Below are 15,473 nucleotides of genomic sequence, written 5' to 3' on the forward strand. Positions count from 1 at the left end.
TGGGAGCGAGAGCGAGGGGGGGAAATTCTTCCTCTCTTTGTCACCGTCGAGCCCCTCTGGCCGTTGTTGTGGCCGCCTCTGTCACCATCGACAGCTGCCTTGCCGGTCGCTTTTTGCCTTTACGTCGTCTCCGATTCTGTGGCCGCCACTCGATTTCTTCCCCCTCGTCTGCCTTCGCCTTTATTTCTATCGTCGTCGCAGCCATTATCCCTGACGATAGCCAGCGCCACTGGAAGATTTTCCCTCAGTGTCGTTCCTCGTCTAGGCAGAAAGCCAGAACCAGTAGGGGAAGAAATAATTCCCTTCCCCACCCCCCCCCCCCCCCTGCACGAAGATGATTTCGCACATGCGAGATCATAAAGTGAAAACAAAAAAAAACTTTTCTTAAACTCTCCTTCCTCATGGCTCTTAAATAAATTAAAAATACATTTTAGTAGAAATAAGTTTCTAGGGACTATTAGTGTCTCATGTTTTTTGTAAACATTTTTCTAATTGAAATTTCTTATTAAAAAATCATATAATTTTCTAAGTAAGATTTTGCTGCCAAGATGGGCTATAAAATCGTATAGAAAATTTTTTAATAAGTATTTAACAGTTGATAATATAATACTTTTAGCATGAGGCAATTTTCATAGCAATTTTGTGTTTGACATTTTATTTGATTAAAAATGCATCGATAAGTATAGTAATATATTAGATTGATTATTAATTTCTATTTATTTCCCTAAAAGAGGCAATAAGAGGTCCATTTAACTTTCCTAAGAAAGTTTTAAAATATTTCTTGTAATTTTCTAATAAGTCACTAATAGTAATAGGATTTTATTTAAAGGTTGTTTTGGAAATATGTATCATAGTAAAATTATTTCTAGTTTTTCCCAGAATATAAATTTTCAACCAGGGGCACTAAGGAGGTCATAGTAAATTTATGGTCAGATTCAAAAATTACAAAATAAGTTAGACAACATTTGGAGGTAAAAAAATTAATATTGGTGCGTTCTAATCCATTATTGAAATTCAATCCTGAACCTCCCCTATCATTTTTTTAAATGTATGCATAATTTTATATATAATTTGTTTGACATATATTTTATATAGAATATTAAATGTAGGTTCAACTCAAACTCAGCTAGAGCTAGAGCTAGAGCTAGAGCTAGAGTTAGAGCTTAAAATTATTAGACTCGAGCTCGATAACAATTTTAGGCTTGAGCTCGAGTTTAAAATATTTAAATCAAGCTCGGCTTGGCTCGATGCCACCCCTATCTCCGAGTATACACTCAAGGTGATCAGTGGCATACTGGTGTCCTCACCAACTCTCTAAGGGTGGGCAAATCTTGACCATTTCAAGTGTAACTCCTAGTGACTCAAATAGTACTCAAACAAATTTGGGTGTCATGTTAAAAATCCAAGTGATGTTTGAGTTTAGATGCCTCGCCAAATGTACTAAAAAATGTTGAACGCCACCACTTCTGGTAAAAAGCACTCATTAGTTTAAAATAACATCAATATGTTTTTTTATGCTGGTGAGAGGGGAAGGGGATAGGATGCATAGGGATTTGGCCGATAGGGATAGGCGTTGTATTGGACAATGTGATGGATCAAAAGGTGTCACAAAAAATATCATCAGGAACGGATGACTGGCTCTTGTATGCTATCAAATCCTCAATGTTAAAAGCGGAGATAATCTAAAGTCAAGTGGTAAATCGACGACATAAACATTAGATCCTACTTTTTTGCAGTATCATAAATGGTCATGCATTCTAAGATTGCAACTTTCGTGTGTGCCTAAAGGAAGTCGATCAAGTCGAATCTAAACCATGACATAGTCACTCACATTAAATTGTTTATCATGTTTGTGCATGCCGACATAAAGTTTGTAATGGGCATTACTTGCTTTAATACATTGAGTAACTTCAACATGCAATTCTTGAACTCTACGTGCAAATGAAGTGGCAAACTCAAAAATCCAAGCATGGGGAGACATGGGTATAAGATCTAAAGGTTTTGGAGTTGATATCCATGGACAATTTGGAACAAACTCATTCCTATCAACCTATTCACCTAGTTATTGTATGAAATTGAGCAGATGGAAGAATTAAGTCCCAAGGTGGGTGATGATCACCAACAAGACATCGAAGTAGGTTCTCTAAGCTCTGGTTAAAGACTTCAGTTTGACCATCAGTCTTTGGATGGTAGGCAGTAGAAAATTTTAATCATGTACCCACTAAGTCCCAAAAACTTTTCTAGAAGTAGTTCATAAAGCAAACATCCTTGTCATAAAACTATGGTGTGAAGAAGACCATATAGCTTAACGATCTCATCAATGTTTTAGAAAAGTCGATCGATTTTAGATCCATCGGAAGTTTTAGTGTAGGGGATCAAATAAGCCATCTTGGAAAAAAATGATCCACCACGACAAAGATAGAGTCGTGTTTTCTAAAGATATGGGAAAGACCTAAGACAAAGTGAATGCTCAAGTCTTGCCAAGGGCATGTAGACACTAGTAGGGATGTATACAACCCAGTGTTTTGTCTCTTATGATTGGCCAATTGCATGTGCTACATTACCCTACCAATTTTGTGATGTCCCTTTTCAAGCTAGGCCAGTAAAATCGAAATTTCACCTCCTCAATTATTTTATTGTGCCCAAAATGTTCCCCAGGTCCTCCCACATGGAGTTCCCAAATGAAAAAATCCCACACTGACATATGGGGAATGCATAATTATCAACCCAAAATAAATAATTATCCTGGAGATGGAAGTTATTGATGAAGCATTATTGTCCCTCTCAAAACTCAGTATACATGTTACCAAAGTCAGTGTAGGTGGTGTAATCATCTATGAGCTTCTTAAAGGCAGTTACACGAGCACTCATAACAAACAATAATTGAATCATGCGACTGAGGGCATCTATCACTTTATTACCACTCCTTGATTTGTGTTGTAAGACAAAAGAGTACTCATGTAGGTACTCGACCTATCGTTCATGCCTATAGTTAATTTTCTTTTGAGAATTGAGATAGTTAAGGGCCTCATGAATGGAGTACATGACAAATTCTTGCGGAAGTAGATAGTAGCACCAATACCATAAAGCTTGTATAACCACATAAAATTCTTTATCATAGGTCGAGTACTTTTGTTTGGTAATGTTAAGTTTTTCATTAAAATACACTATCGAATGTCGCTCCTAACTCAATACTCTACCTATTCCTATACCTGATGCATCATGTTCAACTTCAAACACTTTAGAGAAGTTAGGTAATCTCATAGTAGGTACCTCTACCATAGTTTTTTTTGGAAAGAGTGAAAGGTAACTTTCGACCACAAGAAATCTCTTTCTTTATGCAATGTTTGATAGGTGACATGAAGGTAGTGAATCCTTGAATAAATCGTCGATAAGAAAGTGGCAAAACCATGAAAACTTCGAACCTCAAGAATGGTAGAAAATTTTGGCAACTTAATAATTATTTTCTCTTTTGGGGATGACAATAATACCAATAGGAGTTACCACAAAACCTAAAAGTACCACTTTATAAGTTTTCTAGAGATTGACATAATTTTTTTCCTTCCTAAGTATGTGGCAAACTTGACAAAGATGGTCTAGGTGTTGGTCTTTTGTTTGACTGCGAATGAAGATATTGTCTAAATAGAGCAAAAAGAACTTGCCAAGGAATCGTCAAAACACCAATGCCATCATTACAATAAAAGTATTGGGTGCATACGATAGTCCAAATGGCATGACCATCTACTCATAAAACCTGTCTTTTGTCTTCAATGTTGTATGCCATTCATCACCTGGGTAGATCCAATTTTTTTGTAATCGCTTTTGAGATCGATAAAACATAGTGGCAACCATCAATATATCTATCATTTCATCCAAATGGGGAATTGGGAAGCAGTATTTTCCAGTAAGTCACTCACATTAAATTGTTGATCATGTTCGTGACCTTGCAAAAGAATTAGATCCAAATGCAGATCAATGTGATCATGTGTAAAGGTTCATAGATGTCGCTTCATTAAGATGATTTCTAACATTTTAAATGATTTAAAATTGTGCCACGTAAGTTGACATGTCAAACCTTACCTGTGACTTCTGGGTGTTAATTATATCAGTTGATCAAAATTTCATCCGCTATTTGCACCCTCTCCTCCCAAACCAACCTTCAGCTACCCGACGCTCGATTCGCAGGTGGTCGCTGTTCAGAAAGTTCTCTTCGGTCCGTCGAGGAGGCCAACCAACCAGAAGGTATAGCTCATTTTCTTTTCTCTAATTTCTCTTTCCCCCGAAAGGCAAACCCTGTCCATCCCCCTCTACTTCTTCTCTTCTCATTTTCCCATCCGTGTAAGAACCCTCGATGAATTTTCTTTTCTGCACACCTTGCGTTTATCTTTTGTGAGTAATTCCATTGGAGCCTATGGAGGTTGTGCGTCATTTTATTCCTTTTTACAGTAACCGATATCTCTTTCGTTTTTTTTAGTTTTTTCTTCTCTTTTTAATGCAGCTGTCTATTGTGGGACATGTATGGAGCTTTTAAGTTTTTGAGCATCGATAATTATAAGCTAGCTAGAGATGTAATCTTTTTGACCATTTTTTTGCTTAATTATTTTTGGTGATTCTGTTTGAGCTATGACTTTTGGAATTTTTTTAGTTAAAACTTAGAGCTGATCTTTTCAAATTGGGGCTGGGTGGACTTAGGGCGAGATGAAGCTTAGCACTGGGAAGATCAGGGTTGAGAAAGTAATCCTGTTCCCTGAGGGCTTGAACGGGGTGTGAGGACTTGTGTGGCTGTCTTGGCTGTTCCAAATCCACAGTACTGCCATCCTTAGAAACAACACTTTCATTATGAAACCTGGGTCATTACTCTTTCTTGATGATCAAGTGGTTAATTTTTATACTACCGCATCTGATCATGGCCATAGCCCCCCACGCTGCCATTCTTGGAAATGAAACTTTTATTTTCAACCTCGTGTCATTACTTTTTCCTTGATGATCTCTGTTTTTAATGTCTTTATCACTGGATCTGATCATGGCTTTCTGCATGTTTTGCTTGTTTTAAAATTGAATTATGATTTTGGCTTTTGGATCCATCTGCATTTTTACCCTTGAGTATTTAACCTTTGTCTTTATGGTTAAATGAAGTCATCATTCGAGGCTTCATCACAGTGATTTTGGTTTTTCTGTTCAGCAGAATTAACTTTTATTAGTGGAAATTTGAAAACCTGGAGATGAGAATCTGGAAATGGGAATTTGGACATAAAGAGCAATGTGATCTGATTTCCATCTCTTTATGTTTTCAGTTGCAGGTGAAGGATAGCGTTTTAAATGGCCAACAAGGCTCAAATTCCTACTAGCAACTCCTCTCTTATTGCCATGATTGCTGATGAGGTACAAATTTCATTGTTGAAGCATTTTTATTTTCTATCTATAGTTGCCAATAATATCACAAAATGCAGTATACAATAGAGAAAAACTGTAGAAGGAATGCTTTTGGTCAACCCCATGAGGTGGTCAAATTCAGACTTTCAGATGAAATTATTAATGCCCTTTTCATAGTTCCTATTAAAGTCAGGCCGGTTCCTCCCAAATTGACTAGTAAAAACTATGAGGCATGTTTCCATCTAATAAGCATATGATCTCTTCAAACTCAAACTAATGTTAGATTGTTTTCCCACCCACTGCAGCTCTCAACTTTAGACAACTAGCTTATAAAGTAAAGTACATATAATGTTAGACTTGGGGATTTTTTACCCATCAACAATCTCTTTCACCTCCAGGCCTAAATAAAGAACCTACTTAAGACATAGAGGATATGCACACTGAGCCCATAGAGAAAACACAAAAGCCATATAGAACACAAGCACAGGCCATGTTGGCTTTGATATCATGTTAAAGATGCATTAACTTGTGATAGTTAGAAAACCTGTTCCCAACATAGGATCTCTTTTTGTGTTCTAGTGTGAGTTGTTAGTAATGTCTCAGCAGGAGGTGAGTTGTAGCATGCAAGTAATCGACATTCAAAACGAAAAGTGAAAAATATGTGATTTGGGGAGAAAATAGAGGAGAAAAGAGGAGAAAAAGTGGCCTGGATGAACTGAAGCTTTACTGCCTTGGAGACAGTGCCAGAATGGCACGTCCTCCTCTTTTATAATCAGGGTTTTAAGTGAAATTTTATAAAAGGAGAAAAATGCCCCTCAATGCTCAAAAATAAATAACTTCTAAAATATATGTCTAAATTGAATGGAAATTGAACCAATGATAAAGTAAAACATTGTCTATCTAATAGCTATACCATAAAACACAAATGTAATGTAGGAAATGTGGGAAATGGCCAAAATACCCCTGGACTGGTATTTTAGCAAAAAGCATAGATCTTTTTAATCCCTAACTATTGTGGGCTTCTCCTACACAACACTGTCGCTTTAGACAACTAACCTGAGACAAGGAGCACGAACAACTATAGATTGGGAGATTTTTTACCCAACAAAATTTCCTATTTGCATCACTCAGGAGTTGTTAAGCATGGTTTATAGAAAATTGCATCGCTGTAGGAATTAGATTTCTACCAATCAATGTCTAATGTTCTTAACTGTTATAAGGAGATTGAGAAGTATGCAGTATGTTTAACAGATTTTGTATAACCATGTCTAGGAGCATGTTTCTTAGACTGACACATCTATTTCTATGTGAAGCTTTCAAATTTAAAGATTCTACAGAAGGGGAATTGCCATGTACCACTCTACTTAAATTAGGAATAGTGTCACCGTTTCACTCTGTGGGGTGGGAAGAGGGTTGAAGATTGGCGCAGGGTATGTTCAGCTGACTTTGCTCCACAGAGATGGATGGCTATCTGCAAAGAGATAGACTAGGCAGGAAGGATAACACCCTCTCCCTGTCTGTCTCCCTTCCTTTTACATCTCTCTGCTCAACAGAGGCAGACTAGGAGAGTGACTTTCCACTCCCTCCCTTTTTTATCCTCTGCTGTTGCAGAGGGACGAGGAGGGAGGGATCTCTTCTCTGCAACAGCAGAGATATGAGGGAAGGGTTGAAACTATGCAATACCTATGTGCTTGTAGCTTGTCCTATTGTTTTCATCTTTCTTACTCAACAATATTCTTGTATTTTTTTTTTTTTTTTTTTTGAGAAATATTCTTGTAGCTATATGATCTAAAAAAAAACAGTATTGTCTTTGAGTATTTTATAAATCTTATTACATTGTTTTCCCTCTCTTGTGCTTGTAGCTTGTCCTATTGTTTTCTTTCTTGACAATATTCTTGTCTGTAGAAATTCTTAGTAAACCTTATTGCGATGTTTGACCAAAAAGGGTATTATCACATTGCTGGTTTTGTTTTCTTGTTCTCCATTGAAAGAATCTTTATGAGTTATTGATGATCTTATTTATTTATTTTATTCTGTTAATGGCAAATTGTTGTTATAGGATACAGTAACTGGATTTTTGCTGGCTGGAGTGGGCAATGTTGACTTAAGGAGGAAGACTAACTATCTTATTGTGGATTCCAGTATGCTACATTTCTTTAATTGTACTATGCTTTCTTTATCCAACATATTTAACATTTGACTCAGCTTCCAAATCAGTAAGTAGTACCGGTTTTCTGGAAAAATCCTAAGAAAAACTCTTTTGTTCTGTATGGTGGAATTTTTAGTTATCAATCTCAATTGAATTGTAAAAGAACCCTTTTGTTCTGTATGTTGGAATTTTTAGTTCTCAATCTCAATTGAATTGTACTATTGTTTTTCTCCTTAATTAATTCTCTGTATGTTTCAGAGACCACTGTAAAGCAAATTGAGGATGCATTTAAAGAATTCACGGCCAAGGAGGATATTGCTATTGTTTTGATTAGCCAATATGTAAGACTGCTTCACTCAGATGTTTTACCACTCCAGAAGTACTTGTTTATGATTGTTCATAATCGAATTTCATGGCAAATGGAGCATTATATCCATTCTAAAAAATATGATTTAGGGATCAGTGTATTTGGCATATCTATTCCTGTGGATCAATAACTAGAACATATGCATTAAAAATTATGTAAATCTTTCAGGTTTCTCAGTTCATGTTGATTTGGCAACCCCCTGTTCTGCTTTTTCCAATTTGTGATAGTATTCATCTCTGGTTTTTTTGGATGTTGGTTCTTAGCGACAGTACTACAAATAGCAAAATATACTAATCTCTTTCAAATCGAACTGCTATCTGCATTAATACTTATTAACTTCGTATGGGTTCATACTATTAGGTGGACTAAGGGGAAAAAAATGAAAAATAAAAAGAGAGGAAGAGGAGCTGCATGAATAAAGAGACTAAACTAGAGAAAATATTTTAGTATACAAAGAGAAAATCAAAAGAACTCTGTTGGATTGAGTTCAATTTCATCCCAAAATGACTAGCCACGTAGTAGCCCTTTTGCTCAACCTTATAACTTATTAACTTTTCTTAGCACTTTTTGATGTGGGACATTTTCCTACTCAACACTCACCCTCACATTTAGGCTTGCATATAACAGGCATGGAATGTAAATAGAAGCTTCCAATGAACACATAGCATACAAATAACCTGGGGTGAACATATTGGGTCTTGGCCCACACTCAACCTGCTTTGATACCATTGTTGGATTGAGCCCGGTTCTATTCCAAAATTAATAACAATTGACGAGGCATATTGCTTAACCTTATAACCTATTAACTTTTCTTAGTATTTTTCAAATGTGATACTTTTTCCCACTCAACAAACACTAAAAGGTGAGGGTAATTGAGCATGATTGACATGTCTGCAATCACTGAATCTATTGCAGATTTATGCTAATGTTGAACCGAGGTTCATTTAGGCATTGTAGCAACAATGTGTTGTTTGATGAGTAAAGTGAGATCAATCAGCATTTAATACCTGTTCCAGGTCACCTAGAGTGATATGGGCAACCCTGCTGCTTGAAATGCAATTGGGATTTCTGGATTTGATTAATATTTCTGTATGCTTGCTATTTGGTCTCTTAGACTGTTAATTTGTGAAAAAAAAATCATATACAAGAGTTTACCATATTCAACCTTTCTCCTGTACTTGACTCTTTAATAGTATATTGGTTTTCTAATTCCTTGTCAATTAGTTACATGTTAGCACTTTGTTATTTTTTGCTCAAATATGTCGGTCAACTACTTGTGGCCCAGGTTGCAAATATGATCAGATTTCTGGTGGATAGCTACAACAAGCCAGTCCCTGCAATATTGGAGATCCCATCCAAAAACCACCCATACGATCCTGCTCATGATTCTGTTCTTTCTCGAGTCAAATACTTGTTCTCTGCAGAATCAGTTGCATCAGGACGGCGCTAAGATGGTTTGAAAGATTATACTTGTCTCAGCGTAACCCATCCAGAATAAAATCTAGCGAGACCCTCTAAATCAGAAATGTTGTACTCAACTAATGAGGATCCTGGCATTTTTTAGAGTGCTCTTATTCAAAACGGGTGTGGGGTGAGTGACCTCGTTTATCTTTCTCATTTGTATTATTTGTCAACGCCAACAACTTCTTTGCAATTTCTCGCATGTCAAGCTTTTAATTGCAGCAACGGTACCACGGTTTTGGCACCATCTTGTAGCGTTGTTGGGGGCAATGTACTCTGTGTTTTAGGCCCTGCTTTATTTATCCTTAAACCAAAAAATGAATAGACTGGTTCACTTACTGTCGATGTGATCCTACCGCAGGAACTCCGTGTCTGGATTGATGATTAAACGCTTCTGAAGGGATCCATAAGATAATGTGGCAACTCTTGAGTGATTCAAGAGTGGCAAGAGATTATGTGGCAATTGGGGCTATTTCGTCTGTAGCCTACCAAGAAGCTTTCGAAGGGCTCTCCCACCAAGTTTATGGCCTGTCGGAACATTTTTTAATTGGTGGTTTTATTGCAGGACTTTGTACAAACCAAACAACCCAATAGGTAGAAACGATAGGACACATGAATTCCGCAACGATGTCAATGATATCTTGGCACTACAAGAGTTGAGCTTTGATCAAGTGAACACTGCCTTACAATTAGTGTTAACAGAGCTTCAAATTCTTAGAGCCTCGTGTAACCTAAAAACTAGCCCTCCCAAAGTCAACCTATTTGTACATGAAGAATCCTTACACCGACATACTTCTCGTCCCAACCCCATTGATGTTCACCCTCATCAACACCTCAATTATCCCTCCCAAAGGTCAACAGAGACGATCCCATTGGATGAATTTACAAGGAAAAACAATATTTTGATTTCAAAAAATAATATTTTGATTTCAAACATATTAGATCAGATAATGACACAAGCTATTTTGCAAGCACGACACGCACGCACTTGACCATGAGGGGGGAGTGGCAAGAAATGGCAAATTTGGACTTGGTCTAAATTGTTAGTTTTTGTTTGTTGGGTCAATTATTGAATAAGGTTGAGTCACATCGTGGGTGCTCGTCATGGGTGCTATTAGCCTATCATGGATCCCATTTTTCAGTAGTTTTTGTTCTTCCATTATTACTGTTGTATGACGATATATAGCCTAAGAGAGTTCAATAAATGACACGCATATTCTCCAAATAGTTTCCTCTTTATTTCAATTTCATTCTTCTCCTTGTCCCAAATTCATTTTTATCAATGGTATCAGAGTCAACCTCCAACCATGGACACTCGTGGCAAGTCAAATGTGGAATTCCGCAACGGTGTCAACGACACTAGGCATGACTAGTTCAGATTCGATCAAGTGAACAATGCCTTACAAGTAGAGTTAACCGAGCTTCAAGCTCTTTGAGCCACGCGTAACCCAAACACTTGCCTCCCGAAATCAACCCATTTGCACTTGAAGAATCCTCGCATCCACATACTTCTCGTTAGGAGTGACATCGAGCCGAGCCGAGCCCAAACCTGCCTATGTTCGAGCCGAGCTTGGTTTAAATATTTCGAGTCGAGCCTTGTCTCGAGCCTAAAATTGTTATCGAGTTCGAGCCCAAAAATTTTAACTGAGTTCGAGCCAAGCTCGAGCTTCAACATATATTTAAAACTTTCCAAAAAATATATATCAAATAAATTATATATAAAATTATGCATACATTTTACATAAAATTGGACATGACCTCTACATAAAATTGGAAATAACCTATATATATAATACATGTATAAGATTGGGCATGACCTCTACTTAAAATTGAGCATAATCTATGTATATAATACCTATATAAAATTTAGCATGACCTCTACTTAAAATTGGGCATAATCTATATACATAATACCTGCATAAACACTTCATAAAATTGTCTATACATTCCATAAACACTCCATAACTCCATAAACACTCCATAAAATTGTCTATACATTCCATAAACACTTCATGAAATTGTTTATACACTCCATACACTCCATAAAATAGTCTAAACACTTCATAACATTATGAATAAACTGCATACAATAATCAAACACAACAAAATTAAATGAAATATCACTATCAATTTACAATCACCCAAATAAAAACTATAAATCCATTATAAATTTACAAACTATAGTTGTTTCTCTTCATGTTAGAAAATAATAAATGTCCCTGCATGAGCAAAATCTCCACCTATGACAAAAACAAAAAAATAAAATTAGTTATTGTCAGATAAAAAAATATTTTTCCACTACTAGTTACTTAATGTTGTTAAAAATATTAAAATTACCATGATGAGAAAAACATGAAAAATCATGTAGCTGGTAGCATTATCTCTACACTTTTCTTCTCAAACTGTAATCATAAAACAAAATTTTATTAAATAAAACTAAAAAATATCATAATAAATAATTAATCAAAGAAATTCACCTTTTGATTTTTCTTTACACCGTGAAGAGCCCGAACCCAATCACTACCACAAATCAAAGCTTGAACTGTATTTGGTGCCAAAGAAGAATGATATGAGTCTATTACTCTACCACCAGCACTAAATGTAGACTCTGAAGCTACTGTGGATATGGGATGTCTGCTGCCATCTTAAATAATACCCGAAATTTCATATGATTCACTTTCCACCATTCTAAAATATCAAAATCATATTGTGAAGTTTCCTCACAACTATATACTCCTTCTTCAAGATAAATTTCCAATTTTAACCTTGGTGAATTAACTACATCCACTTGTTTCACATAATTCATTAACTTTGACCAACTTGAACTTGATGAAGGGCTATGACTTGTGGAAATACTCATAGAACTAGTACTTGAAGCAATCTCTTCATTTCTAATATCCACATTATATAAGGATACATATTCATCATAGATCTCATATAAGGTGTGTCGAACTAAATTTATATTAATTGTAGCTTCCTCCTTGGAATATATCTCTGGAAAACACATTTTGATCAGCCTAAATTTGACCTTTGGATACAAAACTGAAGCAACAATCATCAATAAATTGCATTCACCCCAGTACTTCTCAAATTTCTCTTTCATTCTACTAACCATTGTCTTAATAAAAATATTTTTATTTGTAGAATGAAAATTCAAAACTTCTTTTACCCTATATACCTCACTAAGGTACAAATTAGAAGTAGGGTAGTCACTCCCAGAAATTATATTAGTAACTGCATTAAAAACTTCTAGAATCTTACACACCATGTCAACCTTTTCCCATTCATCAAGACTTGGCAAACAATCATAAGTTGGTTCTCTAACTTTAAATCTAGAGAATGCATCTTTGAATTTTAATGCAGATGACAACATGTCATAAGTGGAGTTCCAACGAGTTGGACAATCAATAACCAACCTCTATTCACCAAGTTCTAGTTGTTGTACAATTTCAGAAAAAAGTGTGAAGTCTAGCCTCAAACAGATTTATAAATTTGACACTCTCACGCACATTCTCAATGTTATCCTTAATCTAAACAAGACTATCTTGGACTAATAAGCTCAGAATATGAGCACAACAACGCACATGAAACAACTCTCCTCCACAAGCCAAATTTTTTTTCCTTGAAAAATCTTCTTTCAAAACTCTCATGCAAACATCATTATATGCAACATTATCTACTGAAATACTAAAAACTTTATTTTTCGATCTCCCACTCTTTCAAACACTTGTAAATAGCACCTGTTATATCAACGCCACGAGGAGGAAGAGGAACATGCACAAAACTCAAGACTCGTTTTTGTAGCTTCCAATTACTGTCAATAAAATGCCCAGTAATAACCATGTATTTAATCTTTTGATTTTAGGACTTCCAAAGATCCGTGGTAAGACTAATCTTGTTAATCTCTTTTAATAAAATTTTCAATTTCCTTTTCTCTGCCTCGTACACCTCCATACACCCCATCTTAATGATCTTACGGGATATTTTCTCATAATTCATATTTGCCATCTTCATTACAAAATTAAATCCCTCCTCTTCTACTATCATGAATGGATGCTCATGCATAAAAATCCAATGAGCAATGAGTACTCTCATTTTAGTTTGATCATATTTGCCTCCAAAATCCATAAAAGTTCAGATGGAATCTGATTAACATTAGACCCCACTCCCACTGGTTGAAAGTTTAAGGTTTTTTTGTTTTCTCATTGCCACTTTTCTACTAGGGCAACGTTTCAAATGTTAACTTATATGAGTTGTCACTCCACTACTAATAACACTCAAATTGATTTTACAATGAACACACTGAGTCTTTTTTGTACCATTAAGTGATACTTCTTTGAATTCCAACCACACATGAGACTTTTTCTGTCTTTTTGAAGTATGGGTAGAGTCACCTTCATCCTCATTTATGGTAATTTCATTTGGGCCCATTTCTATGACAGAAGGTAGTGACTCTAGTGGAGTTGAGTCACTATTTATGGTCACACTAGAACTAGTGTTAATTATTGATGTCAATTGAGGAGGTGTTGACATTCTTACTTCTACAAAAAAACAAAATTACAAATTAAAAACATAAAGAAAAGAAAGCAATCTAAACAACAAAGATCCTACACATAATTTAAGATACTTATCAGCAATAAGGAGAACAATGTCATTAACTATAACTTTAGAACACAATATCCTAAAATAAAATTACCCAAATACCCCTGACCTTTAACATTCTTATAAAATTTAGGCCTAATCTTATTTTATCAAACTTGTCTATTCTTAGAGGAAGGTATGTGACGTCATGACAATCGGGAATGACCCTTGTCTTTCAATGCAGCGGGGTCTCTTCGAGCCAGTAGCCCTACACCCAATAGTTTCCAGTCCAATATACCGTTCCTTTTTTTATATATAAATTTTAAAAATTCTAAGCAAAGGAAATAAGTGAATTTGACAAGGTTTAGGCATCATATATCATCCAATGAGTGAATATAAGACATCAAAGGTTCACACACAAGGTCTCAATTTCCAAAAGATAGAAAAGGAACTATCAAATCGTTTTTGCTAATACATCAAGCCAAATAACATTTTAGAACAGCAGCAGGTATACGTTCAATGAGAATTCAAAAAGAAAACTAACAGTTTTTTTTTTTACAATAAAGAGAAGTTGGATGCAATTAAGAAAGCTCATGATTCCATTAACTATAATATAGTATTATTGAACAGAATATGTTATCAACACTCAAAATCATGAAATGAACTTGCTTAAGAATGCAAAGTCATTTTGCAACAACAGAAAGTGTCCATTTCCTGTTTACAATAATTGAAAATTCTGCCAACAATTGAAATTCCGTATATCCCTGGTTCAACTTGACAATATATAGATAAAAATGATTAGTTAGCAGCCAATTATAGACCATGTTGAGGAGCTGACCAGCTCCACTTCTGTATGACATGAACATGGTCAAACTACTGTAAATTAAGAAGAAAGAAATAAGGAGTAAGGGTCATGAGCATTGATGAAACCCTAATCTTTGTCTACCTCCTACTCTAGGCAGCCACCTAAGCAATGGAATTGGGAGTGAGAGTATCAATGCAGGTCAATGTCACTGTTATACTAAATCCTGTTGGAGTTCCAGTCTGTGTAGTCTCATCCCACTTGTCTAAAATGAAGAGAAAATTGGATATTATGCCTTGCACATACTGGCAAGCTTCTGATTCTTCCATTGCGGGGTCAAGTTGGTTCTGGATGGAACATTTATTAAGGAGAACCAATTCTAAAAGTGGTTTAGGGTGTTGCAACTCCTTCACTATTATTATAAGGCTGCAAAGATGTGTCAGAATTTTGGGGGTTGAGATGGTATAATCTATTTCATGGGAGAGTTTAAGAGCCCCAAGACATGTCGAAATTCAGAGATACCCTCCACTGGTTGGGACTGGGATCTCTATCTTCTAGCTATTTACATGAAATTCATTTGTTAAGGAAATTCAAGTGTCTTCTTTCTGTCACTATTTTTTTTTTTTGAATGATCTTTCTGTCTCTTTCTGTCACTATTTAGTAACTATGTTTTGGAAAAAGAATTTGAGGAGATGTTTGATTGTCATATGTGCTGGAAGAATGCATGTAGGTCAGGCTTT

At 35.7% G+C, this 15,473-nt stretch overlaps 1 protein-coding gene across 1 annotated transcript; it reads left to right on the top strand.

Moving 5' to 3' along the window:
• The first annotated feature begins 4,121 nt into the window (after positions 1-4,121).
• Positions 4,122-9,503, top strand: LOC137946266 (V-type proton ATPase subunit F). The gene is made up of 5 exons (XM_068792490.1): positions 4,122-4,242; positions 5,295-5,382; positions 7,433-7,514; positions 7,781-7,863; positions 9,175-9,503. The coding sequence occupies exons 2-5, from the start codon at positions 5,320-5,322 to the stop codon at positions 9,337-9,339; spliced, it is 393 nt and encodes a 130-aa protein (XP_068648591.1). The 5' UTR covers positions 4,122-4,242; positions 5,295-5,319; the 3' UTR covers positions 9,340-9,503.
• The last annotated feature ends 5,970 nt before the right edge of the window (positions 9,504-15,473 follow it).

The sequence above is a fragment of the Aristolochia californica genome, unplaced genomic scaffold (genome assembly GCF_029961685.1).
Source record: "Aristolochia californica isolate CCGP_79_NKW_82.1479 unplaced genomic scaffold, dmAriCali1.0.hap1 SCAF_12, whole genome shotgun sequence".
Classification (NCBI taxonomy): domain Eukaryota; kingdom Viridiplantae; phylum Streptophyta; class Magnoliopsida; order Piperales; family Aristolochiaceae; genus Aristolochia; species Aristolochia californica.